This window comes from Phyllobates terribilis, unplaced genomic scaffold, assembly GCF_046119375.1.
Source record: "Phyllobates terribilis strain yellow unplaced genomic scaffold, ASM4611937v1 Scaffold_29__1_contigs__length_15306474, whole genome shotgun sequence".
Lineage (NCBI taxonomy): Eukaryota > Metazoa > Chordata > Amphibia > Anura > Dendrobatidae > Phyllobates > Phyllobates terribilis.
In genome coordinates this window covers 8,381,666-8,409,603 of record NW_027362789.1, presented here as the reverse complement: position 1 = coordinate 8,409,603, position 27,938 = coordinate 8,381,666, and the positions used below count along the sequence as shown (strand labels likewise).

General features: G+C 48.4%; 1 protein-coding gene across 1 annotated transcript; it reads left to right on the top strand.

Moving 5' to 3' along the window:
• LOC141178618 (uncharacterized) lies at positions 1-27,938 on the top strand. Its single transcript, XM_073660501.1, has 6 exons — positions 1-86; positions 20,459-20,826; positions 20,910-21,033; positions 21,117-21,205; positions 21,402-21,492; positions 23,788-27,938. The coding sequence occupies exons 2-6, from the start codon at positions 20,647-20,649 to the stop codon at positions 25,224-25,226; spliced, it is 1,923 nt and encodes a 640-aa protein (XP_073516602.1). The 5' UTR covers positions 1-86; positions 20,459-20,646; the 3' UTR covers positions 25,227-27,938.

The window sequence follows — 27,938 nt, the reverse complement described above, 5'->3', positions numbered from 1 at the left end:
CCCTGACTCCTCCCCTCCTGTGACCTCATCACAGCTCCTGTGCGCACAGAGCAGCCATATATGTGGTGGCGGCTCTGCGGGTGGAGGTATGTGGAGACCCCATTACTGGGCGCAGGGGGCATTAACCCCTTCAGCATAGAGACTCTTTTAGGGTCTTGTGTTGCCCCTTTATAAGAATCATAAGGTTTTTGTTCTGTTTCCTGTAATAGATACATACGACCCAACTATGGAGACAGGAAGGGGGAAACGTATTGTTCTCATAGTACAGGACCCCTTTACTGCCCCACAGTGTAATGCCCCCATTATGCCCCTTATACAGGATGTATGATGCCCCCCACACAGTGTAATGCCCCCATTATGCCCCTTATGCAGTATGTATGATGCCCCCCACACAGTGTAATGCCCCCATTATGCCCCTTATGCAGGATGTATGATGCCCCCACACAGTGTAATGCCCCCATTATGCCCCTTATGCAGTATGTATGATGCCCCCACACAGTGTAATGCCCCCATTATGCCCCTTATGCAGTATGTATGATGCCCCCACACAGTGTAATGCCCCCATTATGCCCCTTGTACAGTATGTATGATGCCCCCCACACAGTGTAATGCCCCCATTATGCCCCTTATGCAGTATGTATGATGCCCCCACACAGTGTAATGCCCCCATTATGCCCCTTATGCAGGATGTATGATGCCCCCACACAGTGCAATGCCCCCATTATGCCCCTTATGCAGTATGTATGATGCCCCCCACACAGTGTAATGCCCCCATGATGCCTCTTATGCAGTATGTATGATGCCCCCCACACAGTGTAATGCCCCCATTATGCCCCTTATGCAGTATGTATGATGCCCCCCACACAGTGTAATGCCCCCATTATGCCCCTTATGCATGATGTATGATGCCCCCACAAAGTGTAATGCCCCCATTATGCCTCTTATGCAGTATGTATGATGCCCCCCACACAGTGTAATGCCCCCATTATGCCCCTTATGCAGTATGTATGATGCCCCCCACACAGTGTAATGCCCCCATTATGCCCCTTATGCATGATGTATGATGCCCCCACAAAGTGTAATGCCCCCATTATGCCCCTTATGCAGTATGTATGATGCCCCCACACAGTGTAATGCCCCCATGATGCCTCTTATGCAGAATGTATGATGCCCCCACAGTGTAATGCCCCTTATGCAGTATGCATGATGCCCCCACACAGTGTAATGCCCCCATTATGCCCCTTATGCAGTATGTATGATGCCCCCCACACAGTGTAATGCCCCCATTATGCCCCTTATGCAGTATGTATGATGCCCCCCACACAGTGTAATGCCCCCATTATGCATGATGTATGATGCCCCCACACAGTGTAATGCCCCCATTATGCCCCTTATGCAGTATGTATGATGCCCCCACACAGTGTAATGCCCCCATTATGCCCTTTATGCAGGATGTATGATGCCCCCACACAGTATAATGCCCCCATTATGCTGTTATGTAGGATGTATGATGCCCCCACACAGTGTAATGCCCTCATTATGCCCCTTATGCAGTATGTATGATGCCCCCCACACAGTGTAATGCCCCCATGATGCCTCTTATGCAGGATGTATGATGCCCCCATTATGCCCCTTATGCAGTATGTATGATGCCCCCACACAGTGTAATGCCCCCATTATGCCCCTTATGTAGGATGTATGATGCCCCCCACACAGTGTAATGCCCCCATTATGCCTCTTATGCAGTATGTATGATGCCCCCACACAGTGTAATGTCCCCATTATGCCCATTATGCAATATGTATGATGCCCCCACACAGTGTAATGCCCCCATTATGCCCCTTATGCAGTATGTATGATGCCCCCCCCACACAGGGTGTCGCCCCCATTATGCAGTGTGATGATGCCCCCCCCACACAGTGTAATGCCCCCATTATGCCCCTTATGCAGTATGTATGATGCCCCCACACAGTGTAATGCCCCCATGATGCCTCTTATGCAGGATGTATGATGCCCCCACAGTGTAATGCCCCCATTATGCCCCTTATGCAGTATGTATGATGCCCCCACACAGTGTAATGCCCCCATTATGCCCCTTATGCAGTATGTATGATGCCCCCCACACAGTGTAATGCCCCCATTATGCCCCTTATGCAGTATGTATGATGCCCCCACACAGTGTAATGCCCCCATTATGCCCCTTATGCAGGATGTATGATGCCCCCACACAGTGCAATGCCCCCATTATGCCCCTTATGCAGTATGTATGATGCCCCCCACACAGTGTAATGCCCCCATTATGCCCCTTATGCAGTATGTATGATGCCCCCCACACAGTGTAATGCCCCCATTATGCCCCTTATGCATGATGTATGATGCCCCCACAAAGTGTAATGCCCCCATTATGCCCCTTATGCAGTATGTATGATGCCCCCACACAGTGTAATGCCCCCATGATGCCTCTTATGCAGGATGTATGATGCCCCCACAGTGTAATGCCCCTTATGCAGTATGCATGATGCCCCCACACAGTGTAATGCCCCCATTATGCCCCTTATGCAGTATGTATGATGCCCCCCACACAGTGTAATGCCCCCATTATGCCCCTTATGCAGTATGTATGATGCCCCCCACACAGTGTAATGCCCCCATTATGCCCCTTATGCAGTATGTATGATGCCCCCCACACAGTGTAATGCCCCCATTATGCCCCTTATGCATGATGTATGATGCCCCCACACAGTGTAATGGCCCCATTATGCCCCTTATGCAGTATGTATGATGCCCACACACAGTGTAATGCCCCCATTATGCCCTTTATGCAGGATGTATGATGCCCCCACACAGTATAATGCCCCCATTATGCTCTTATGTAGGATGATGCCCCCACACAGTGCAATGCCCCCATTATGCCCCTTATGCAGTATGTATGATGCCCCCCACACAGTGTAATGCCCCCATGATGCCTCTTATGCAGTATGTATGATGCCCCCCACACAGTGTAATGCCCCCATTATGCCCCTTATGCAGTATGTATGATGCCCCCCACACAGTGTAATGCCCCCATTATGCCCCTTATGCATGATGTATGATGCCCCCACAAAGTGTAATGCCCCCATTATGCCTCTTATGCAGTATGTATGATGCCCCCCACACAGTGTAATGCCCCCATTATGCCCCTTATGCAGTATGTATGATGCCCCCCACACAGTGTAATGCCCCCATTATGCCCCTTATGCATGATGTATGATGCCCCCACAAAGTGTAATGCCCCCATTATGCCCCTTATGCAGTATGTATGATGCCCCCACACAGTGTAATGCCCCCATGATGCCTCTTATGCAGGATGTATGATGCCCCCACAGTGTAATGCCCCTTATGCAGTATGCATGATGCCCCCACACAGTGTAATGCCCCCATTATGCCCCTTATGCAGTATGTATGATGCCCCCCCACACAGTGTAATGCCCCCATTATGCCCCTTATGCAGTATGTATGATGCCCCCCACACAGTGTAATGCCCCCATTATGCATGATGTATGATGCCCCCACACAGTGTAATGCCCCCATTATGCCCCTTATGCAGTATGTATGATGCCCCCACACAGTGTAATGCCCCCATTATGCCCTTTATGCAGGATGTATGATGCCCCCACACAGTATAATGCCCCCATTATGCTGTTATGTAGGATGTATGATGCCCCCACACAGTGTAATGCCCCCATTATGCCCCTTATGCAGTATGTATGATGCCCCCCACACAGTGTAATGCCCCCATGATGCCTCTTATGCAGGATGTATGATGCCCCCACAGTGTAATGCCCCCATTATGCCCCTTATGCAGTATGTATGATGCCCCCACACAGTGTAATGCCCCCATTATGCCCCTTATGTAGGATGTATGATGCCCCCCACACAGTGTAATGCCCCCATTATGCCTCTTATGCAGTATGTATGATGCCCCCACACAGTGTAATGTCCCCATTATGCCCATTATGCAATATGTATGATGCCCCCACACAGTGTAATGCCCCCATTATGCCCCTTATGCAGGATGTATGATGCCCCCCCACACAGGGTGTCGCCCCCATTATGCAGTGTGATGATGCCCCCCCCACACAGTGTAATGCCCCCATTATGCCCCTTATGCAGTATGTATGATGCCCCCACACAGTGTAATGCCCCCATGATGCCTCTTATGCAGGATGTATGATGCCCCCACAGTGTAATGCCCCCATTATGCCCCTTATGCAGTATGCATGATGCCCCCACACAGTGTAATGCCCCCATTATGCCCCTTATGCAGTATGTATGATGCCCCCACACAGTGTAATGCCCCCATTATGCCCCTTATGCAGTATGTATGATGCCCCCCACACAGTGTAATGCCCCCATTATGCCCCTTATGCAGTATGTATAATGCCCCCATTATGCCCCTTATGCAGGATTTATGATGCCCCCACACAGTGCAATGCCCCCATTATGCCCCTTATGCAGTATGTATGATGCCCCCCACACAGTGTAATGCCCCCATTATGCCCCTTATGCAGTATGTATGATGCCCCCCACACAGTGTAATGCCCCCATTATGCCTCTTATGCAGTATGTATGATGCCCCCACACAGTGTAATGTCCCCATTATGCCCCTTATGCAGTATGTATGATGCCCCCCACACAGTGTAATGCCCCCATTATGCCCCTTATGCAGTATGTATGATGCCCCCCACACAGTGTAATGCCCCCATTATGCCTCTTATGCAGTATGTATGATGCCCCCCACACAGTGTAATGCCCCCATTATGCCCCTTATGCATGATGTATGATGCCCCCACAAAGTGTAATGCCCCCATTATGCCCCTTATGCAGTATGTATGATGCCCCCACACAGTGTAATGCCCCCATTATGCCCCTTATGCAGTATGTATGATGCCCCCCACACAGTGTAATGCCCCCATTATGCCCCTTATGCAGTATGTATGATGCCCCCCACACAGTGTAATGCCCCCATTATGCCTCTTATGCAGTATGTATGATGCCCCCCACACAGTGTAATGCCCCCATTATGCCTCTTATGCAGTATGTATGATGCCCCCCACACAGTGTAATGCCCCCATTATGCCCCTTATGCATGATGTATGATGCCCCCACAAAGTGTAATGCCCCCATTATGCCCCTTATGCAGTATGTATGATGCCCCCACACAGTGTAATGCCCCCATTATGCCCCTTATGCAGTATGTATGATGCCCCCCACACAGTGTAATGCCCCCATTATGCCCCTTATGCAGTATGTATGATGCCCCCCACACAGTGTAATGCCCCCATTATGCCCCTTATGCATGATGTATGATGCCCCCACACAGTGTAATGGCCCCATTATGCCCTTTATGCAGGATGTATGATGCCCCCACACAGTATAATGCCCCCATTATGCTGTTATGTAGGATGTATGATGCCCCCACACAGTGTAATGCCCCCATTATGCCCCTTATGCAGTATGTATGATGCCCCCCACACAGTGTAATGCCCCCATGATGCCTCTTATGCAGGATGTATGATGCCCCCACAGTGTAATGCCCCTTATGCAGTATGCATGATGCCCCCACACAGTGTAATGCCCCCATTATGCCCCTTATGCAGTATGTATGATGCCCCCCACACAGTGTAATGCCCCCATTATGCCCCTTATGCAGTATGTATGATGCCCCCCACACAGTGTAATGCCCCCATTATGCCCCTTATGCAGTATGTATGATGCCCCCCACACAGTGTAATGCCCCCATTATGCCCCTTATGCATGATGTATGATGCCCCCACACAGTGTAATGGCCCCATTATGCCCTTTATGCAGGATGTATGATGCCCCCACACAGTGTAATGCCCCCATTATGCCCCTTATGCAGTATGTATGATGCCCCCCACACAGTGTAATGCCCCCATGATGCCTCTTATGCAGGATGTATGATGCCCCCACAGTGTAATGCCCCCATTATGCCCCTTATGCAGTATGTATGATGCCCCCACACAGTGTAATGCCCCCATTATGCCCCTTATGTAGGATGTATGATGCCCCCCACACAGTGTAATGCCCCCATTATGCCTCTTATGCAGTATGTATGATGCCCCCCACACAGTGTAATGCCCCCATTATGCCCCTTATGCAGTATGTATGATGCCCCCCACACAGTGTAATGCCCCCATTATGCCCCTTATGCAGTATGTATGATGCCCCCCACACAGTGTAATGCCCCCATTATGCCCCTTATGCATGATGTGTGATGCCCCCCACACAGTGTAATGCCCCCATTATGCCCCTTATGCATGATGTATGATGCCCCCACACAGTGTAATGGCCCCATTATGCCCCTTATGCAGTATGTATGATGCCCCCACACAGTGTAATGCCCCTATTATGCCCTTTATGCAGGATGTATGATGCCCCCACACAGTATAATGCCCCCATTATGCTCTTATGTAGGATGATGCCCCCACACAGTGCAATGCCCCCATTATGCCCCTTATGCAGTATGTATGATGCCCCCCACACAGTGTAATGCCCCCATTATGCCCCTTATGCAGTATGTATGATGCCCCCACACAGTGTAATGCCCCCATTATGCCCTTTATGCAGGATGTATGATGCCCCCACACAGTATAATGCCCCCATTATGCTGTTATGTAGGATGTATGATGCCCCCACACAGTGTAATGCCCCCATTATGCCCCTTATGCAGGATGTATGATGCCCCCACACAGTGTAATGCCCCCATGATGCCTCTTATGCAGTATGTATGATGCCCCCCACACAGTGTAATGCCCCCATTATGCCCCTTATGCAGTATGTATGATGCCCCCCACACAGTGTAATGCCCCCATGATGCCCCTTATGCAGTATGTATGATGCCCCCCACACAGTGTAATGCCCCCATGATGCCTCTTATGCAGGATGTATGATGCCCCCACAGTGTAATGCCCCCATTATGCCCCTTATGCAGTATGTATGATGCCCCCACACAGTGTAATGCCCCCATTATGCCCCTTATGTAGGATGTATGATGCCCCCCACACAGTGTAATGCCCCCATTATGCCTCTTATGCAGTATGTATGATGCCCCCACACAGTGTAATGTCCCCATTATGCCCATTATGCAATATGTATGATGCCCCCACACAGTGTAATGCCCCCATTATGCCCCTTATGCAGGATGTATGATGCCCCCCCACACAGGGTGTCGCCCCCATTATGCAGTGTGATGATGCCCCCCCCACACAGTGTAATGCCCCCATTATGCCCCTTATGCAGTATGTATGATGCCCCCACACAGTGTAATGCCCCCATGATGCCTCTTATGCAGGATGTATGATGCCCCCACAGTGTAATGCCCCCATTATGCCCCTTATGCAGTATGCATGATGCCCCCACACAGTGTAATGCCCCCATTATGCCCCTTATGCAGTATGTATGATGCCCCCACACAGTGTAATGCCCCCATTATGCCCCTTATGCAGTATGTATGATGCCCCCCACACAGTGTAATGCCCCCATTATGCCCCTTATGCAGTATGTATGATGCCCCCACACAGTGTAATGCCCCCATTATGCCCCTTATGCAGGATGTATGATGCCCCCACACAGTGCAATGCCCCCATTATGCCCCTTATGCAGTATGTATGATGCCCCCCACACAGTGTAATGTCCCCATTATGCCCATTATGCAGTATGTATGATGCCCCCACACAGTGTAATGCCCCCATTATGCCCCTTATGTAGTATGTATGATGCCCCCCACACAGTGTAATGCCCCCATTATGCCTCTTATGCAGTATGTATGATGCCCCCACACAGTGTAATGTCCCCATTATGCCCATTATGCAGTATGTATGATGCCCCCACACAGTGTAATGCCCCCATTATGCCCCTTATGTAGGATGTATGATGCCCCCCACACAGTGTAATGCCCCCATTATGCATCTTATGCAGTATGTATGATGCCCCCACACAGTGTAATGTCCCCATTATGCCCATTATGCAGTATGTATGATGCCCCCACACAGTGTAATGCCCCCATTATGCCCCTTATGCAGGATGTATGATGCCCCCCCACACAGGGTTTCGCCCCCATTATGCAGTGTGATGATGCCCCCCCCCCACACAGTGTAATGCCCCCATTATGCCCCTTATGCAGTATGTATGATGCCCCCACACAGTGTAATGCCCCCATGATGCCTCTTATGCAGGATGTATGATGCCCCCACAGTGTAATGCCCCCATTATGCCCCTTATGCAGTATGCATGATGCCCCCACACAGTGTAATGCCCCCATTATGCCCCTTATGCAGTATGTATGATGCCCCCCACACAGTGTAATGCCCCCATTATGCCCCTTATGCAGTATGTATGATGCCCCCCACACAGTGTAATGCCCCCATTATGCCCCTTATGCAGTATGTATGATGCCCCCCACACAGTGTAATGCCCCCATTATGCCCCTTATGCATGATGTATGATGCCCCCACACAGTGTAGTGCCCCCATTATGCCCCTTATGCAGTATGTATGATGCCCCCACACAGTGTAATGCCCCCATGATGCCTCTTATGCAGGATGTATGATGCCCCCACAGTGTAATGCCCCCATTATGCCCCTTATGCAGTATGTATGATGCCCCCACACAGTGTAATGCCCCCATTATGCCCCTTATGTAGGATGTATGATGCCCCCCACACAGTGTAATGCCCCCATTATGCCTCTTATGCAGTATGTATGATGCCCCCACACAGTGTAATGCCCCCATTATGCCCCTTATGCAGTATGTATGATGCCCCCATTATGCCCCTTATGCAGGATGTATGATGCCCCCCCCACACAGGGTTTCACCCCCATTATGCAGTGTGATGATGCCCCCCCCACACAGTGTAATGCCCCCATTATGCCCCTTATGCAGTATGTATGATGCCCCCCACACAGTGTAATGCCCCCATTATGCCCCTTATACAGTATGTATGATGCCCCCCACACAGTGTAATGTCCCCATTATCCACCTTATGCAGGATGTATGATGCCCCCACTCAGTGTAATGCCCCCATTATGCCCTTTATGCAGGATGCATGATGCCCCCACACAGTGTAATGCCCCCATTATGCCCCTTATGCAGTGTGTATGATGCCCCCACACAGTTTAATGCCCCCATTATGCCCCTTATGCAGGATGTATGATGCCCCCACACAGTGTAATGCCCCCATTATGCCCCTTATGCAGTATGTATGATGCCCCCACACAGTGTAATGCCCCCATTATGCCCCTTATGCAGTGTGTATGACCCCCCCCCCCACAGTATAATGTTCCCCCAGTACCGCCTGAGGTCCTGCAGTTGGAATAATCCCTCTGGAGAATGTTTTTTCCTTTCCCTGCTCCCCTCCATATATACCCTCGAGCATGTATACATGCATGTAGGGGAGCAGGCCTTACTAGATATTGAGGCTTTGTACAGTAATATTCCGCATGAGGATGGTATCAGAGGAGTAAGACATTTCTTGAATTGAGATCAATAGAGTGTAGCAGACATAATGACTTGATGGAGGATCTTCTAAAATTCACTCTTATGCATAACTTCTTTCTTTTTGATAGGAAGTATTTCCACCAGCTCAGGGGTACTGCGATGGGTAGCCTCTGTACCCCCTTATATGCTAACCTATCCCTGGACTGGTGGGAGGAATCCTCAATATTCAGGGATGGCATCCATATATTGGGGTATGGTATAAATATATTGACTGCATTTTTATCACCTGGTCAGGGACGAGTGAACAATCTTTTTAATTTGTCGGGGAACTCAGCATCAATAGAGTGGGCCTTAGATTTACATCTGAATTTATTATAATAATAATTTTTATAGCGACAACATATTCCACAGCACTTTACAATTTTAAGGGGGACTTATATTGACAATACAGACTTTACAGAATAAGCATAACTCAGATATTAAAAGGAGTGAGGGCCCTGCTCGCAAGCTTACAGTCTATAAGGAAATAGGGGAGACACAAAAGGTAAAATGTACGTATATTGTATAATACAGCCTTAATATACTAAATAGAGTAAGTATATAACACCACATGAACTGGTCGCCAGCCAGTATGTGTACAGTACAGACAGAGGCTATTCAGTGCATGGATGGTATGAGCATGATTTTGAAGAAAATTTTAATATGGGCCAAACTGGGACAGTTAGATAAGTGTGTTGAGGTGATAGGCCAGTATAAAGAAATGGGTTTTTAGGGCACGCTTTAAACTGTGGGTATTGGGAATTAATCAAATTGTCCTGGGTAGTGCATTCCAAAGAATTGGAGCAGCATGCGAGAAATCTTGGAGACTGGAGTGGGAGGTTCGGATTACGGAGGATTTTAGTTTTAAGTCATTAGCAGAACGGAGGGCACGGGTAGGGTGGTAGACTGAGACGAGGGAGGTGATGTAGGGCGGTGCTGAATCATCAAGAGTTTTGTGGGTAAGAGCGATAAGTTTATATTGAACTCTGTATTGGATGGGCAATCAGTGCAATGACTGGCACAGGGAAGAGACATCGTTGTATCGGTTGGTGAGGAATATGACCCTGACTCCTGCGTTCAGGACGGATTGGAGAGGGGAAAGTTTATAAAGGGGGAGATCGATAAGTAAAGAGTTGCAATAGTCCAGACGAGAATGAATAAGAGCTACATAAGAGTTTTTACAGAGTCAAAGGTAAGAAAATTTCTGATTCTAGAGATGTTTTTGAGGTGTAGATGACACGAGCGAGCGAGTGATTTGATGTGAGGAGTGAAGGAAAGATCTGAATCAAGCTTGACCCCAAGACAGCCGGCATGTTGCTGGCGAGTAATGATGGAGTCACAAAACAGAAATGGCAATATCCGGCATAGATAGGTTAGTGGAGGGAGGAAATAGGAGTAGTTTAGTTTTTGACAGATTAAATTTTAGATAGAGGGAGGGCATAGTGTTAGAGACAGCGGAAAGACAATCACTGGTATTTTGTAATAATGCAGGGGTGATGTCCGGAGAAGAGGTGTATAATTGGGTGTCATCAGCATAGAGATGGTACTAAAAACCGAATCTGCTGATTGTTTGTCCAATAGGAGCGATATATAAGTAGAAAAGAAGGGCTTCTAGGACTGATCTTTGAGGAACCCCGACAATAAGGGGGAGGGGAGAAGAAGAGGAGCCAGCAAAAGACACAGTGAAGGAGCGGTCAGAGAGGTAGATCCACAGTGTCGAATGCTGCAGAGAGATCCAGGAGAATCAGCAGGGAGTAGTGACCATTAGATTTGGCTGTTAGTAGATCATTAGAAACTTTAGTGAGTTCAGTTTCAGTAGAATGTAAAGAGCGGAAACCAGATTGTAAAGGGTCAAGAAGGGAGTTATCTGAGAGATAGCGTATTATACAGGAGTGGACCAGTCGTTCCAGGAGTTTAGATATAAAGGGAAGATTGGAAACAGGTCTGTAGTTAGCAGCACAGTTCTGGTCGAGGGATGTTTTTTTAAGTAATGGATGTATGCTGGAGTGTTTAAAAAAGGAGGGAAAAATACAAGATGAGAGGTAGAGGTTGAATATTTTAGTTAGGTGAGTGGTGACAGCTGGAGAAAGGGACTGAAGGAGATGTGAAGGAATAGGGTGTAACGGGTCTGGGAGGCGGAACCTCTGGGCTACTATACAAGGGAGCGGTCCTTGTAAGGGAGCGGGTGGCGACCAGGCAGGCAGTCACAGCAGGTGACCGGGACAGTCTCTGGGTGTACGGGCAGGAGGTCACGGCAAGTGATCAGGGCAGTCTCTGGAAGAACGGGCTGGAGGTCACGGCAAGTGACCGGGGCAGTCTCTGGAAGAACGGGCTGGAGGTCACGGCAAGTGATCAGGGCAGTCTCTGGGTAAAGGGTAGGTACGACCTGTGATGGCTGAACCTCCAGGTAGGCTAGCAAGGCAGATGGAGGATGTGTGCTCCCAGGTGAGCAAGCGAGAGTCTCTGGAATAGCAGGTGGTCACAGCACGTGACGGCGGAGCCTCCAGGTAGGCAAGCAGGCAGGTAGCAGAGAAGCGCTCCCAGGTGAGCGGGCAAGAGTCTGGAATAGCTGGTGGTCACAGCACGTGACAGCGGAGCCTCCGGGCTGGCAAGCAGGCAGGTAGCGGAGAAGCGCTCCCAGGTGAGCGGGCAAGAGTCTGGAATAGCTGGTGGTCACAGCACGTGACAGCGGAGCCTCCGGGCAGGCAAGCAGGCAGGTAGCGGAGAAGCGCTCCCAGGCGAGCGGGCAAGCTGGTCCATAGACAGACTGACCGGAGTTGTAAGGCAGACCGTCGGACCTCAGGCAAGCAGGCAGGTAGCTGATGTGCGCTCCCAGGTGAGCGGGCAAGTTGGTCCTTAGACAGACTGACCGGAGTTGTAAGGCAGACCGTCGGACCTCAGGCAGGCAGGTAACAGGAAATCAGGCAGGATTAGGACAGCAAGCTGGCAGGAATCTGGCAGGTAACTGGCAGGTAACTGGCAAGGGACCTGAGGGCTGAAGCAGAGTAGAACGGTGCAACAACATTGCTCGGGCCCCTTCATTTTGGAGGAGGTGCCTTATATATGGTAAAGTCCTCCGGCCATTGGCCGGGGACTCCTTAGGACGGCGCGCGCGGCCCCTTTAAGAGGGAGGGAGGGCGCGCGCGCGCGCCCTAAGCACAGTGGCCGGGAAGGAGCGCGCGCTGCCAGCAGAGCGGGAGAGGGACGCCGGGCACGGAGCAGAGCGGTGAGGGGAACAGCGTCCCTGCCTAGCAGAGGGCAGGGACGCCGGCACTACAGTACCCCCCCCCCTTTAGGCCCCCCCTTTTTTAGGCCAGATAGAAATTTAGCTAGGATGAGAGGGGCATGGATGTTCTCCCGGGGCTCCCACGTTCTCTCCTCAGGACCAAACCCCTTCCAGTCTACCAGAAAAAAGGTCTTTCCTCTTACCCTTTTGGTGGCAAGAATGTTCTCTACCTCAAACTCGTCCTCAGCAGAAACCGGAGCAGGAGGCGTACCTGTAGACTTGGAAAAAGAGTTAAGCACCACGGGTTTGAGGAGAGATACATGGAAGGAGTTAGGGATCCGTAAGTTGGCCGGGAGTTTCAATTTATAGGCCACCGGGTTGATCTGACTGATGACCTCCAGAGGGCCGATGAACCGAGGTCCTAACTTGTAAGAAGGTATCTTGAGTCGAACATATTTAGATGAGAGCCAGACTTTATCTCCTGGACAAAATTGTGGAGGATCCAGGCGTTTTTTGTCAGCGTGTCTTTTCATACGCTCGGATGACAGAAGGAGTGCGGACCGGGTACTCTCCCATATGGAGGAAAATTTGCTAACGAGAGACTCCGCAGCCGGGTTGTCCACAGAGGTGGAGACAGGAAAAGGAATCCGAGGATGCTGACCAAAGACTACAAAAAACGGGGATTTGGAGGAGGATTCGCTCTCGTGATTATTATAAGAGAACTCGGCCCATGGTATGAGATCCACCCAGTCAGAATGGTGGGCATTAACGAAGTGCCGGAGGTAACTGGTCAGGTTCTGATTGATCCGCTCCACTTGACCATTGGACTGTGGGTGGTAAGCGGAAGAGAAGTCCAGGGTGACGTCTAGTAGTTTACAAGTGGCTCTCCAGAAACGTGAGGTGAACTGTACCCCACGATCCGACACGATGTGGAGGGGCAGGCCATGAACACGGAAGATGTGGCGGATAAAGTCTTTAGCCAGCTCGGGTGCAGACGGAAGGCCTGGCAGGGGAATAAAGTGAGCCATCTTGGAAAAGCGGTCAGCGACCACCCAAATGACCGTACAACCGGCAGAGACGGGGAGATCAGTTATAAAGTCCATTGCTATATGCTGCCAGGGGGCAGCAGGTACAGGAAGCGGAAGGAGGCGTCCGGCTGGCAGATGTCTCGGGACTTTGTTGCGGGCGCAGGACACACAGGCAGAAACAAAGTCTATTATGTCCTTGTGCAGGGTAGGCCACCAATAGTGCCGGGCAATAAGCTGGAGGGTCTTTTTCTGACCGGCGTAGCCAGCTAGTTTAGACGAATGGCCCCAGTGTAGGATCTTCTCCCGATCAGGTACTGAAACAAACGTCTTACCGGGAGGGAGACGATTTAGACTCACGGGAGCCACCTGCATTACTCTGGCGGGATCGATGATATGTTTAGGTTCTTCCTCGAGATCGGACACCAGAAAGGATCGGGACAAGGCGTCTGCTTTGACGTTTTTGTCAGCCGGGCGAAAATGAAGAACAAAATCAAAGCGAGCAAAAAACAAGGACCACCGGGCTTGGCGCGGGTTAAGTCTCTGGGCATGCTGGAGGTAAGCCAAGTTCTTGTGGTCAGTGTAAATTATTACCGGATGAAGAGCCCCCTCGAGTAGGTAACGCCACTCCTCCAACGCCAGCTTGATGGCCAATAACTCTCGGTCTCCTATGGAATAGTTGCGCTCAGAAGAGGAGAAGAGTTTGAAGAAGAAGCCACAAGTTACCATTCTCCCGGAAGATGATTTTTGAGTAAGTACCGCTCCGGCTCCAGAGGAGGAGGCGTCAACTTCCAGGAAGAACTGCTTGTTGCCGTCCGGGCGATGCAGCACCGGGGCGGAAGAGAAGGCCTGTTTTAGGGAAAGAAAGGCCTCCTCTGCTTCGGGCGGCCACTCTTTGGGATTAGTACCCTTACGGGTGAGCGCGGAAATTGGGGCAGTCCGGGAAGAGAAGTGCGGGATGAAGAGGCGGTAATAGTTGGCGAAACCCAGGAACCGTTGAATAGCCTTCAACCCCTCTGGTCAGGGCCATTTCTCGATGGCAGACAGTTTCTCAGGATCCATTTGTAGTCCGGTCTGAGAGATAATGTAGCCCAGAAACGGAAGTGAGGTCTGCTCAAAGAGGCACTTCTCATATTTAGCGTAGAGATGGTTCTGCCTGAGCCTGAGCAGGACCTGACGAACATCCCTCCGGTGAGTCTGGAGATCCGGAGAGAAGACCAAGATGTCGTCCAGGTACACCACTACGCAGGAGTAGAGAAGGTCCCGGAAGATGTCATTGACCAACTCTTGAAAGACGGCAGGAGCGTTACAGAGGCCAAAGGGCATTACCAGATATTCATAGTGGCCGTCCCGGGTGTTGAATGCCGTCTTCCATTCATCCCCCTGACGGATACGAACCAGGTTGTACGCCCCACGGAGGTCCAGTTTGGTGAAGATTCTAGCCCCCCTCAGACGATCAAATAACTCCGGAATGAGCGGAAGGGGGTACTTATTCTTCACCGTGATCTGGTTAAGGCCTCTATAGTCTATACAGGGACGGAGAGAGCCGTCCTTCTTTTTGACGAAAAAGAAGCCTGCTCCCGCCGGGGAGGTAGATTTCCGGATGAATCCCCTGGCCAGATTCTCCTCAATATATTCGGACATCGACCGGGTCTCAGCAGCGGATAATGGATAAATACGCCCACGGGGAGGAGAAGTACCAGGTAACAGGTCGATAGGGCAGTCGTATGGTCTATGAGGGGGTAGTGTCTCTGCCTCCTTTTTATTAAAGACATCAGCATAAGACCAATAAGGAATCGGAAGTCCAGGTAGATTAGCTGGGGTAGGAGAAGGACGGACGGGATGAACGGGAACCAGACAGGTCTTATGGCAGCCCTGTCCCCAGCGAAGGACTTCTCCGGTCTGCCAGTCAAGAACGGGTGCATGTTTCTGGAGCCAAGGTAGGCCTAGCAAGAGGGCGTGAGAGAGTCCAGGCAGAACATGGAAGGAGATACTTTCAGAATGCAGCATTCCCACCTGCAGAGTAATGGATTTGGTGATGAGTTGGATGGGGCGTGGTAAGAGCCCCCCATCCACGGCAGCAACAGACAAGGGTACAGCCAGAGGTTTGGTGGGGATGCGGTATTTCTCTACCAGGGACTGTGAAATAAGATTCCCGGCTGCTCCAGAGTCCAGTTGGGCTAGTTCGAAATAACGGTTCTCCCCGTAGACGATTGAAACTGACAACAGCAGGGATGGAGAGGATTTATTCTTGTCTAGGTGGACCTCTCTGAGCGAACCTAGACACAGGCGTTTCCCGACCTCTCCGGGCAGGCACGGATCCGGTGCTCCTTACTGCCACAGTAGAAGCAGGTCCCCTCGGCACGGCGTAAGTCCTGACGGGTCTTGACCATCTTGGTCTGGTCGACCTGCATAGGCTCAGGAGGGTGTACCTGGTTAGAGACAGAAGGAGTGACGGGTTTCTGAAAAGTAGGAGCTAGACGTGGTAACCTCCTCTCACGGGTGACCTCTCTGGCACGCTCCTGGAACCGTAGGTCAATCCGGGTGGCAAGAGTTATTAAGTCATCGAGAGTGGTAGGAATGTCCCGACCGGCAAGTTCATCTTTAATACGGCCGGACAGACCCTCCCAGAAGACGGAAACCAGAGCGTCGTTATCCCAGGCCAGCTCCGAGGCAAGGGTACGGAACCGTATGGCATATTGGCCCACGGTGAGATTTTCCTGACGGAGGCGTAGCAACGATGATGCGGATGAGGTCTTCCGTCCGGGTTCGTCGAAGACTTTCCGGAAAGCCGTGAGAAAAGCAGGCAAGTTGGACACCAGGGGGTCTCCTCTCTCCCATAGAGAATTTAGCCAGGCCAGGGCCTCCCCGGTGAGATGGGACATGATGAATGCAATTTTGGCTCGGTCGGAGTTAAACTGGTGGGACAATAGTTCAAAGTGCAGGGTGCACTGATTTATGAAGCCCCGAGCCTGGGCTGAGTCGCCTCCGAAGCGAGGAGGTGCAGAAAGCCGAGGTCCGGGGTAGGATATCATGGTGTTAGTGGACAGCGGAGCTGCCGGATTGCGAGACATGGCACTGGCGGAGGTTGTTGGTGGAGCAGTCAGAGTGTCCAGGCGAGTATTGACATTCCGCAGGTGACCCAGGATGGACTCCTGTTGGGACCTCTGACGGGACAGTTCATGACACAGGTCCGAGAGCGAGGGAGCTTGGGTGCCACCGGGTTCCATGGCCCGAGCAAACTGTAACGGGTCTGGGAGGCGGAACCTCTGGGCTACTATACAAGGGAGCGGTCCTTGTAAGGGAGCGGGTGGCGACCAGGCAGGCAGTCACAGCAGGTGACCGGGACAGTCTCTGGGTGTACGGGCAGGAGGTCACGGCAAGTGATCAGGGCAGTCTCTGGAAGAACGGGCTGGAGGTCACGGCAAGTGACCGGGGCAGTCTCTGGAAGAACGGGCTGGAGGTCACGGCAAGTGATCAGGGCAGTCTCTGGGTAAAGGGTAGGTACGACCTGTGATGGCTGAACCTCCAGGTAGGCTAGCAAGGCAGATGGAGGATGTGTGCTCCCAGGTGAGCAAGCGAGAGTCTCTGGAATAGCAGGTGGTCACAGCACGTGACGGCGGAGCCTCCAGGTAGGCAAGCAGGCAGGTAGCGGAGAAGCGCTCCCAGGTGAGCGGGCAAGAGTCTGGAATAGCTGGTGGTCACAGCACGTGACAGCGGAGCCTCCGGGCTGGCAAGCAGGCAGGTAGCGGAGAAGCGCTCCCAGGTGAGCGGGCAAAAGTCTGGAATAGCTGGTGGTCACAGCACGTGACAGCGGAGCCTCCGGGCAGGCAAGCAGGCAGGTAGCGGAGAAGCGCTCCCAGGTGAGCGGGCAAGCTGGTCCATAGACAGACTGACCGGAGTTGTAAGGCAGACCGTCGGACCTCAGGCAAGCAGGCAGGTAGCTGATGTGCGCTCCCAGGTGAGCTGGCAAGTTGGTCCTTAGACAGACTGACCGGAGTTGTAAGGCAGACCGTCGGACCTCAGGCAGGCAGGCAGGCAACAGGAAATCAGGCAGGATTAGGACAGCAAGCTGGCAGGAATCTGGCAGGTAACTGGCAAGGGACCTGAGGGCTGAAGCAGAGTAGAACGGTGCAACAACATTGCTCGGGCCCCTCCATTTTGGAGGAGGTGCCTTATATATGGTAAAGTCCTCCGGCCATTGGCCGGGGACTCCTTAGGACGGCGCGCGCGGCCCCTTTAAGAGGGAGGGAGGGCGCGCGCGCGCCCTAAGCACAGTGGCCGGGAAGGAGCGCGCGCTGCCAGCAGAGCGGGAGAGGGACGCCGGGCACGGAGCAGAGCGGTGAGGGGAACAGCGTCCCTGCCTAGCAGAGGGCAGGGACGCCGGCACTACATAGGGTCACTGGTGCAGGTGGTAGAGCGAGAGGAAGCAAGGAGTCTTGTCACTTCATCTTCCGTGACTGGTTCGAAGTCAGAAAATGATCAAGATACAATGTGGGAGGGAGGAGCATGCATAACATTTGGGGATTGAGAGAAAATTTCCTGTCGGATATGGTCAATTTTTTCTTTGAAATAATTGTCCAGATCGTCAGTGCTGAGGTTGTTGGTTGGGTCCTGTGCTGTTTGATTAAGGAGAGAATGAAAAGTGTCAAACAGGTGTTTAGGATTATTGGGCCATGAGATGATGAGGTTGTTAGGCTGCGTGCACACAATGCTTTTTTCATGCGTTTCCGCTGCGGAAACGCATCAAAAATGCATGGTAATCCGCACCCCATGGTCCCCAATGGCATTCCGCAATGTCAATGCACATGCTGCGGATTTTTCCGCAACGTTTCTGCAGCGCTCATAAATCCACAGCATGTTCATTAATTTTGCGGAAGCGCAGCGGAAGCCATGCCATTGGCTTGCATTGAGACGCATAGAATCCGTGTCTGTACATTTGTACAAGCGGATAATATGCGTTTCAATGTGCGGATGGTACCCAGTTCTGGAGGAGAGAAGACTCTCATCCAGACCTGGGTACCATTGTACCTGTAAAAAAAAAGAATAAAATAAAAAATAAAGTTTATATTCACCTGTCCGGCGGCCCCTGCAGCGCTTCTCCTTCCAGGACCTGAGATGACGTCGCGGTCATGTGACCGCAGGCTGTCTCGCGAGATGCCGGCAAGCCAGGAAGGAACCAGGAAGGAGCGCGACAGCACACACGGCGGCATCGGAGGTAAGTATAGCTTTATTTTTTTATTTTTACGTTCACACTGTATAAATCCATGCCGTTTGCATGGATTTATACAGTGTGACCTAGTTGTCAAGCACTTTCCAAGTGATGCTATCGCCTGGAAAGTGCTTGTCAGTCCGCATGCGGAAACACATGCGTTAACGCATGTGAATCCGCATGTATTCCGCATGTATTCTGCAGGAAAAATGCATGCACAATCTGCATGCGTTTTTTCCGCCAGGGAGATGCATAAATGCTGCAGAAATTTTCTGCTTCATTTCTGCATCGTGGGCACATAGCCTCAAAGTAGGTTTGTTTGGAGAGGTGAAGGGCGGAGTTATAGGTTTTAAGCATAAATTTATAATGGAGGAAATCTTCAGCCAGATTAGATTTTGTCCACAGCCGTTCGGCACACCCGGAGCCCCGCTGGAGAAAACGTGTTTGCAGCGTGTTCCAAGGTTGTCGCCGTCTGTGCCGAGTTGTTCTCTGTGTAGAAGGTGCGCCTTCATCCAAGGCACATTGCAATGTTTCGTTATAATTCTTCAGTGCAGAGTCAGGGCATGAGAGGGAGGAGATTGGGGCCAATGATGATTGCAACGTTTTCATAAATTTCTGGGTGTTAATGCCAATGTATATTTCTATAAGTGTGGAAAGTGGGGGTGTCTTGAGCAGGGTGACAGTTCTTGACAGAGAATGAAAGAAGGTTGTGATCAGAGAGTGGAAGAGGAGAGTTAGTAATGTCATGTATTGAACAGAGCCGGGTGAAGATCAGGTCAAAGAGTATTTCCATCTTCATGTGTAGGAGAATTAGTAAGCTGTGAAAGGCCGAAGGAGGAAGTTAGCGATAAAAGATGAGCGGCAGATGGGAAGAGGGAATCGCCTATTGGGATGTTAAAATCTCCCATGATGAGGGTGGGGATGTCATAGGATAGAAATTTTGGAAGCCAAGTGGCAAAGTGATCCACAAACTGACGGGAGGGGCCCAGAGGGCGATACACAACCGCCACTCGCAGGGAGAAGGGCCGGTAGAGTCTGACTGTGTGGACCTCAAAAGAAGGGATGAAAAGTGAGGGTACTGAGAATATAACCTGAAAAGTACATTTTATTTAAAGGAGCAGACCAACACCAATTATTACCAGTTGCCTTTCCTGCATGTACTGATCAAGAAGGATTGTAACGGGACCCTAGGGACACTCATCTACCAGAAACCTTCAAGCACTAATAAACTACTGAAGTGGGATAACCACCACCCCCATCCCCATAAAAAGAGGAAAATCCAAGGGACAATTTTTATGGTTGAGAAGGTACTGCTCGACTGTCACAGATTTTAATATACAGGCAATAGACCTGAACACCAGATTAAGGGATGAAGGGTACTCGTGGTACATTTTGGATTCCGCATCATCGTTTGCAGAAAAATGGTCTTATCCATCAGCTTATCTTTTCCTCATTCAGATCTCTAAAATACCGGATCCTCTCAGTGAAGATCGTCTATATAAGAAAATTTTCCTGATTTATCCAGGAAAATCATGGACAAGATGGTGGAGGGGATATTACACCTCACCCTAGAGATCCTCTTCCGGCTTACTGGAGAGGTGAGCGATTCTGATGACGTCACATTACAGCATTCTTGGAAATAACAGATGGACAGAACTAGAGAGGTGAGGACTCTGGAAATGTCTGTAGTGAGATTTATTAATGTGACTCTCCATAACCAGAGATTAATCACGGGGCCTCCACCTCACCCCCTAATACATGAGGACATCAATGACCAGAAGATCCTAGAACTCGCCTACAAGATAATTGAGCTGCTGACTGGAGAGGTGACACTGCTGGGAATGCTGGAACATTATACAGTAACGCTGTGAAGGGATCGGGGGGATGACGGTATCATTGTATGTGTCAGGTTCCTATAAGATGTCAGGATGTCGCCGTCTATTTCTCCATGGAGGAGTGGGAGTATTTAGAAGGACACAAAGATCTGTACAAGGACGTCATGATGGAGGTTCCCCAGCCCCTCACATCACCAGGTAATAGACAGGACTAAATACACACGGCCTATAATTATCTGTATGTAAAGAATGAATTCAGTCCCTGTATGTGTTTCCTCCAGATCTATCCAGTAAGAGGACAACACCAGAGAGATGTCCCCGTCGTCTTCTTCCACAGGACTGTAAACAAGAAAATCCAAATGTTCCTCAGGTAGATAGAGAGAAGGTGTCATGAGATCTCCCCTATGATGTGTAGACGGCTGTAAATGTCATGTCTTCAGTTCTGTTTTATCCATCATTATTATGTTTTATATTTGTGTAATGAGAATGGTGGAGATGGCAGGATTAGAGCTGATCATAGATGTGACTTCTCCATCTGTCAGTGACTTTTACAATATTTGTTTCAGGGTGAAGATCAGACCCATATTAATACTACAGAGACATATGGAAGGGCTGATGAGCAGTGTAAAGAGGAGATTCCTACATATGACTACTCAGGTGAGTAGTAACCACTGAATACAGAGAAGTCCCTGTCTGTGGCTGCTTTATCAGTGGTGTAGTCGTATCACAATCGTGTGATCACCATTTTGCCGCTAGACTCCAACATTCTCCTCTGTTCGAAAATATTCAAATTACTTTGTGTAATTGTGAAAGACCTTTTCTATAGAACTTACAACCTGAAGGATCCACCTACCCCCTGGGATTAGGAGACGCTGACCGTTACCTGCCCAGGTCTGTAAACTATAAAGCCAAATGACAGCGTACGTAGAATGTGCTGACAAATTAAAAAATCACTTGAAGAAAAATATGATGGGCCTGTGAGAGAAAGCGGAGGGTAATGATGCTGTTGGCTTCCTAGATCCCTGATATCTTATTAGATGAATCTACCTTCTCTCCCTTCTGTGCTGCTGAATGTCCTCATATGGTCCCTACAAGACCAGGTCCAGTCTTTCTGGCCAAACTTCACTTTTATGATCGACAACATTAAATGTCCAGTGAGGCCAAGTGTGAATTTCTGTACAATAAGAACAGAGTTTCCCTTTATCCTGACTTTTCAATTTCTTTTAAAACCAACTAACTTCAAACAGGATTGTCATAAACTACACAGAAAACATTACACCTGTGCCATGATATATCTCTAAGTTGTGCGTGGCTGATGGCTGTAATATACATTTATTCACGCCTGCAGGAGATGTGTTGGCATGGCTCCAGCCCTGGTTTCATGGATTCACTCCACGTCATAAATAGTATTGAGCGAATTTGTTCGGCATTTCAAATTCGGGTTAGTTTTCGGGGTTCCGGTTTGTTCGCGCCAAATGGTCCACCATAAATGAGTGCAACTCCAGTTTAGTGTTGGATTTCTCCCCTCATACATACGTGGTTGTTGGGGATGTTACATGTTTATATATTCTTTATTTTTTTTTACATATTTTTATTTATTTCACTCTTTATGATAGTTTCATTCTGGTGGGATCGGCCGGCCTCACTTATGTGAGTCTGTAACTCCCTGGTCGTCTTTCAAAAAGATCTCCATTACCTCTTCCAAATGCCTGAGATCTAAATTTAAGACACCTCAGCTCTTCAGTATTATAAAAAAGTTCTCTTTGAATGTCTAATATTTCTTCTTGACACTCATCTGCCAGAAAATATTGGCCCTTAGCGATAGTTTAGATTGAGAAGAGCCCCCGAGCCCCATACTCTAATTACCCCAGAGAGGTTTCACCACTAGTTACTCATTTTTCTCTGATGAAGACTGTTCAGTTTGATCATTTCAGTAGATGTGTTATTGTCTGTAGACACAGTTTTTGACTTCAGTAATCCTCTGCTTTAACCCCTTCCCGCAGTCAGTATTATGTTTCTAATCAGGCCCCATTTTTCAAATTTGACGTGTGTCACTTTATGTGGTGATAATTTTGGAATTCTTCACAAAGGATAATAGGAAACAAATGGACCTTACAAATTATTTTCCAACTTCTTTTGAATCTGACAATACCCTATATGCGGTTCTACACTACTGTTTGGGCACATGGGAGGTTGAGAAGGGAAGGAGCGCCATTTAGCTATTAGGAATGCTCAAAAGATGGCTAACATGAACAGGCTTATAACGATCTACCCTGTTTACAGATTTCACAAATTACTTTGCTCATCACCCTTTAACTCTTCTACATGGATCTGAACCTACACAGAGACCCCTAGGCTTGGGCCATGGTGTTACCTGCTATTCGGTGGAGTGAGATGGAAAGAAGAATAGTAAGGTAACCGGGTCAGAACCAGGAGGGCAGAGAAAATACAAAATCAGAAGACACCAGAGTAGTCAGTAAATGGGCCGAGGTCACAACAGGAAACAAATACACAAGCCGGGAGCTGAGCACAGAGGACTGAACCAGAGGAGAACAAGGCTGTATCTGGCAGCTTCCGGCAATATGCTTCCAGCTTTAGTAGGGTGCGGTGCTTTCCAAATTGCTGAAGCAGGGAGCAGATTACTCCAGCTGGACTGCACACACACCCATACTGCCAGACTCGATGGTACTACAGGTCCCAAGCACCTTAATCTTAGTGGCTGGACAGAGCCTGTACCTTTTACTCCATATTTGGGAGGCAGAATAAACAAACAGGTGAACACCACGCTCCACTGCTTCATCCTATGAGGTTTTCTATTAGATGGTCATTGTCCAGTGATTTTTTTTTTAATATAACTTGCCTTTTTTACAGACAATTTAAGTAGAAATGTTCAAAAATATAAAATTCAAGGATTCTTTATTAAAAAATAATAATTGTTTTTATTCTTGGCAGATGTCTGTACCAGGAGATCAGAGGGACAGCTGACACCTTCAATTTTCAAATCAGATAATTTTCAGATCCCACAGGATACAATTGAAGTGAATGCCATTACTGCAGATATACCATCATCCCTTCACAGCCAAGATCTGTCATCTGATCCTTTGAAACATGTCCTGTCTTCTGATTCATTACCGACTACTAAGGAAAATCAAAGTCACAAAATAAGCATTAAAAAACAAACTGCTCCTAAAGCAAAGAAGCCATTTTCACATTCAGAATATAGAAATAGTTTTCCTCTCAAAAAGTCTTTTCTTAAACATCAAAAAATTCACACAGCGAAAAATAGATTTTCTTGCTCCAAGTGTGGGAGATGTTTTAATCAGAAATCAAGTCTTGTTAGGCACCAGATAACTCACACAGGAGAGAAGCCATTTTCCTGTTCAGAATGTGGGAATTTTTTTACAGAGAAATCAAATCTTATCGCACACCAGAGAACCCACACAGAGGAGAATCCTTTTTCATGTTCAGATTGTGGGAAAAGTTTTGTACAGAAATCAAATCTTAATATACATCAGAGAACTCACACAGGGGAGAAGCCATTTTCATGTTCAGAATGTGGGAAATGTTTTATAGAGAAATCAACTCTTATCAACCATCAGAGAACACACACAGGGGAGAAGCCATTTTCATGTTCAGAATGTGGGAAATGTTTTGCAAAGAAATCAAATCTTATCAAACATCAGAGAACTCACACAGGGGAGAAGCCTTTTCCATGTTCAGAATGTGGGAAATGTTTTATAGAGAAATCAACTCTTATCAACCATCACAAAACTCACACAGTTGAGAAGCCTTTTTCATGTTCAGAATGTGGGAAATGTTTTACAGAGAAGTATACTCTTATTAAACATCAGACAACTCACACAGGGGAGAAGCCTTTTCCATGTTCAGAATGTGGAAAATGTTATAACCATAAATCTAGTTTTCTTAAGCACCAGAGAACCCACACAGTGGAGAAGCCATTTTCATGTTCAGATTGTGGGAAATGTTTTGTACAAAAATCATGTCTTAATATACATCAGAGAACTCACACAGGGGAGAAGCCATTTTCATGTTCAGAATGTGGGAAATGTTTTGCAAAGAAATCAAATCTTTTCAAACATCAGAGAACTCACACAGGGGAGAAGCCTTTTCCATGTTCAGAATGTGGAAAATGTTTTACAGAGAAATCAACTCTTATCAACCATCAGAGAACTCACACAGGAGAGAAGCCATTTTTATGTTCAGAATGTGGGAAATATTTTACAGAGAAATCAACTCTTATCATCCATCAGAGAACCCACACAGGGGCAAAGCCTTTTTCATGTGCAGATTGTGGGAAATGTTTTGGACAGAAATCACATCTTAATAAACATCAGAGAATTCACACAGGGAAGAAGCCTTTTTCATGTTGAAAATGTGGGAAATGTTTTAAACAGAAAGCGCATCTTGATAACCACCGGAGAACCCACACAGGGGAGAATGCCGCAACTACACCCAACTAGTCTCTGTACAGACAAGAAAGGCCCTAGCTGTACAACTAGAAACGCCACCACAGACCTAACTCCCTAATAAGTCGTTGAGGAGTTTCTCATACCTCCTGAGTAACCAGAGGGGAGGCTGCAACAAGGGGAAAGGAAAGTATGAAGTAAAATACGAAAACCCTGAATGAGAAGCAAAAACACATTCATATAGGGCAAAGAAGGCAAGCTAAGGAGAACCAAAAATAAAAGGAACAAGTATAATCTCCCAGAAACCTAACATTGTTAGACTTAAAAGGTACTGGGAGGAAAAGCAAACTGACCGGGAGGATAGTTTCACCTTTGTGGTGAAACTTTTATAAAATTCATCCTCACCTGTATACAGTGCCTACAAGTAGTATTCAACCCCCTGCAGATTTAGCTGGTTTGATAAGATGCAAATAAGTTAGAGCCTTCAAACTGCAAACGAGAGTAGGTTTTATGAACAGAAGCATAAATCTTACAAACCAAAAAGTTATGTTGCTCAGTTGAATTTTATTAAATTTTAAACATAAAAGTGTGGGTCAATTATTATACAACCCATATGCTTAATATTTTGTGGAATAACCCTTGTTTGCAATTACAGCTAATAATCATCTTTTATAAGACCTGATCAGGCCGGCACAGGTCTGTGGAGTTATCTTGGCCCACTCCTCCATGCAAATCTTCTCAAAGTTATCTAGGTTCTTTGGGTGTCTCATGTGGACTTTATTCTTGAGCTCCTTCCACAAGTTTTCAATTGGGTTAAGGTCAGGAGACTGACTAGGCCACTCCAACACCTTGACTTTTTCCCTCTTGAACCAGGCCTTGGTTTTCTTGGCTGTGTGCTTTGGGTCGTTGTCTTGTTGGAAGATGAAATTACGACCCATCTTAAGATCCTTGATGGAGGAGCGGAGGTTCTTGGCCAAAATCTCCAGGTAGGCCGTGCTATCCATCTTCCCATGGATGCGGACCAGATGGCCAGGCCCCTTGGCTGAGAAACAGCCCCACAGCATGATGCTGCCACCACCATGCTTGACTGTAGGGATGGTATTCTTGGGGTCGTATGTAGTGCCATCCAGTCACCAAACGTCACGTGTGTGGTTGGCACCAAAGATCTCGATCTTGGTCTCATCAGACCATAGAACCTTGAACCAGTCTGTCTCAGAGTCCTCCAAGTGATCATGAGCAAACTGTAGACGAGCCTTGACATGACGCTTTGAAAGTAAAGGTCTGGAACGGAGACCATTGCGGTGGAGTACGTTACTTATGGTATTGACTGAAACCAATGTCCCCACTGCCATGAGATCTTCCCGGAGCTCCTTCCTTGTTGTCCTTGGGTTAGCCTTGACTCTTCGGACAAGCCTGGCCTCGGCACGGGAGGACACTTTCAAAGGCTGTCCATGCCGTGGAAGGCTAACAGTAGTTCCATAAGCCTTCCACTTACGGATGATGCTCCCAACAGTGGAGACAGGTAGGCCCAACTCCTTGGAAAGGGTTTTGTACCCCTTGCCAGCCTTGTGACCCTCCACGATCTTGTCTCTGATGGCCTTGGAATGCTCCTTTGTCTTTCCCATGTTGACCATGTCTGAGTGCTGTTCACAAGTTTGGGGAGGGTCTTAAATAGTCAGAAAAGGCTGGCAAAAGAGATCTTTAATCCACACATGTGAAGCTCATTATTCTTGGTGCCTGAACTACTTCTTAATACTTTAGGGGGACCAAACAGAATTCTTTTGTTTTGAGGGGTTGAATAATAAATGACACTCTGAATTAACTTTTAACGTTTTTAAAGACAAAACAAAAACAAAATTTGCTGCAGTGCATTTCCCACTTCCAGGCTGATCTACAGTACAAATGTCACAATGCCAAGTTAATTCCGCATGTGTCAACCAGCTAAATCTGCAGGGGGTTGAATACTACTTGTAGGCACTGTATGTAAACCTGTCCGTTTATAATGACCACGGACAAGATAAAGATTCCCAACTTACATGAGGATTACAAGATCCCAGGTACTTTCAGCTGCATCAAATCTAATGTAATGTACTTAATTATATGTACCAATTATCCAACTGGGGGTCTGTATGTAGGGGAGACAGGGCAAAAACTTAAAACAAGTATGAATTCTCATCGCCACACAAAAAAAAGAATAGATCTACTTGTGGCCACACATTTTTACGGCCACAACTGCTTATCCTTTTCCGAAACTGATAGTTCTGCTTCACGTCACTTGTCTTATCTATTGCATTATTCCTGTGCCCTGTTGTGTATAAATATGTGACTCTTCAGATTTTGTGTTATACTATGTCTCATGAAGAGACCTGAGTAGTCTCGAAAGCTTACTGACTAATGGCTAACTCAAAAGATGGTATCAACCACTGAGGACTCTCAAATTGTAATATTTTTCTCCATACAGCAATTTTAAGATCTCTCCGCATGTGTTCAATGGGATTTAGATCCAGACTCATTGCTGGTCAGAACTCTCCAGCACTTTGTTTCCATCTATTTTCTAGGTGCTTCTTGAAGTATGTTTGGGCTCATTGTCATGCTGGAAGACCCATGACCTAGGACTAGTGTTGAGCGAGTGTGTTTTGTTCCGAGTATGCTCGGGCCGAGCTCCGAGTATTTACA

Coding starts and splice junctions, on each gene's coding strand:
- LOC141178618 (XM_073660501.1), top strand. CDS start 20,647: ATGGACAGAACTAGAGAGGTGAGGACTCTGGAAATGTCTGTAGTGAGA. Junction 20,827..20,909: donor TTGAGCTGCTGACTGGAGAG/GTGACACTGCTG, acceptor TGTATGTGTCAG/GTTCCTATAAGATGTCAGGA. Junction 21,206..21,401: donor AAAATCCAAATGTTCCTCAG/GTAGATAGAGAG, acceptor TATTTGTTTCAG/GGTGAAGATCAGACCCATAT.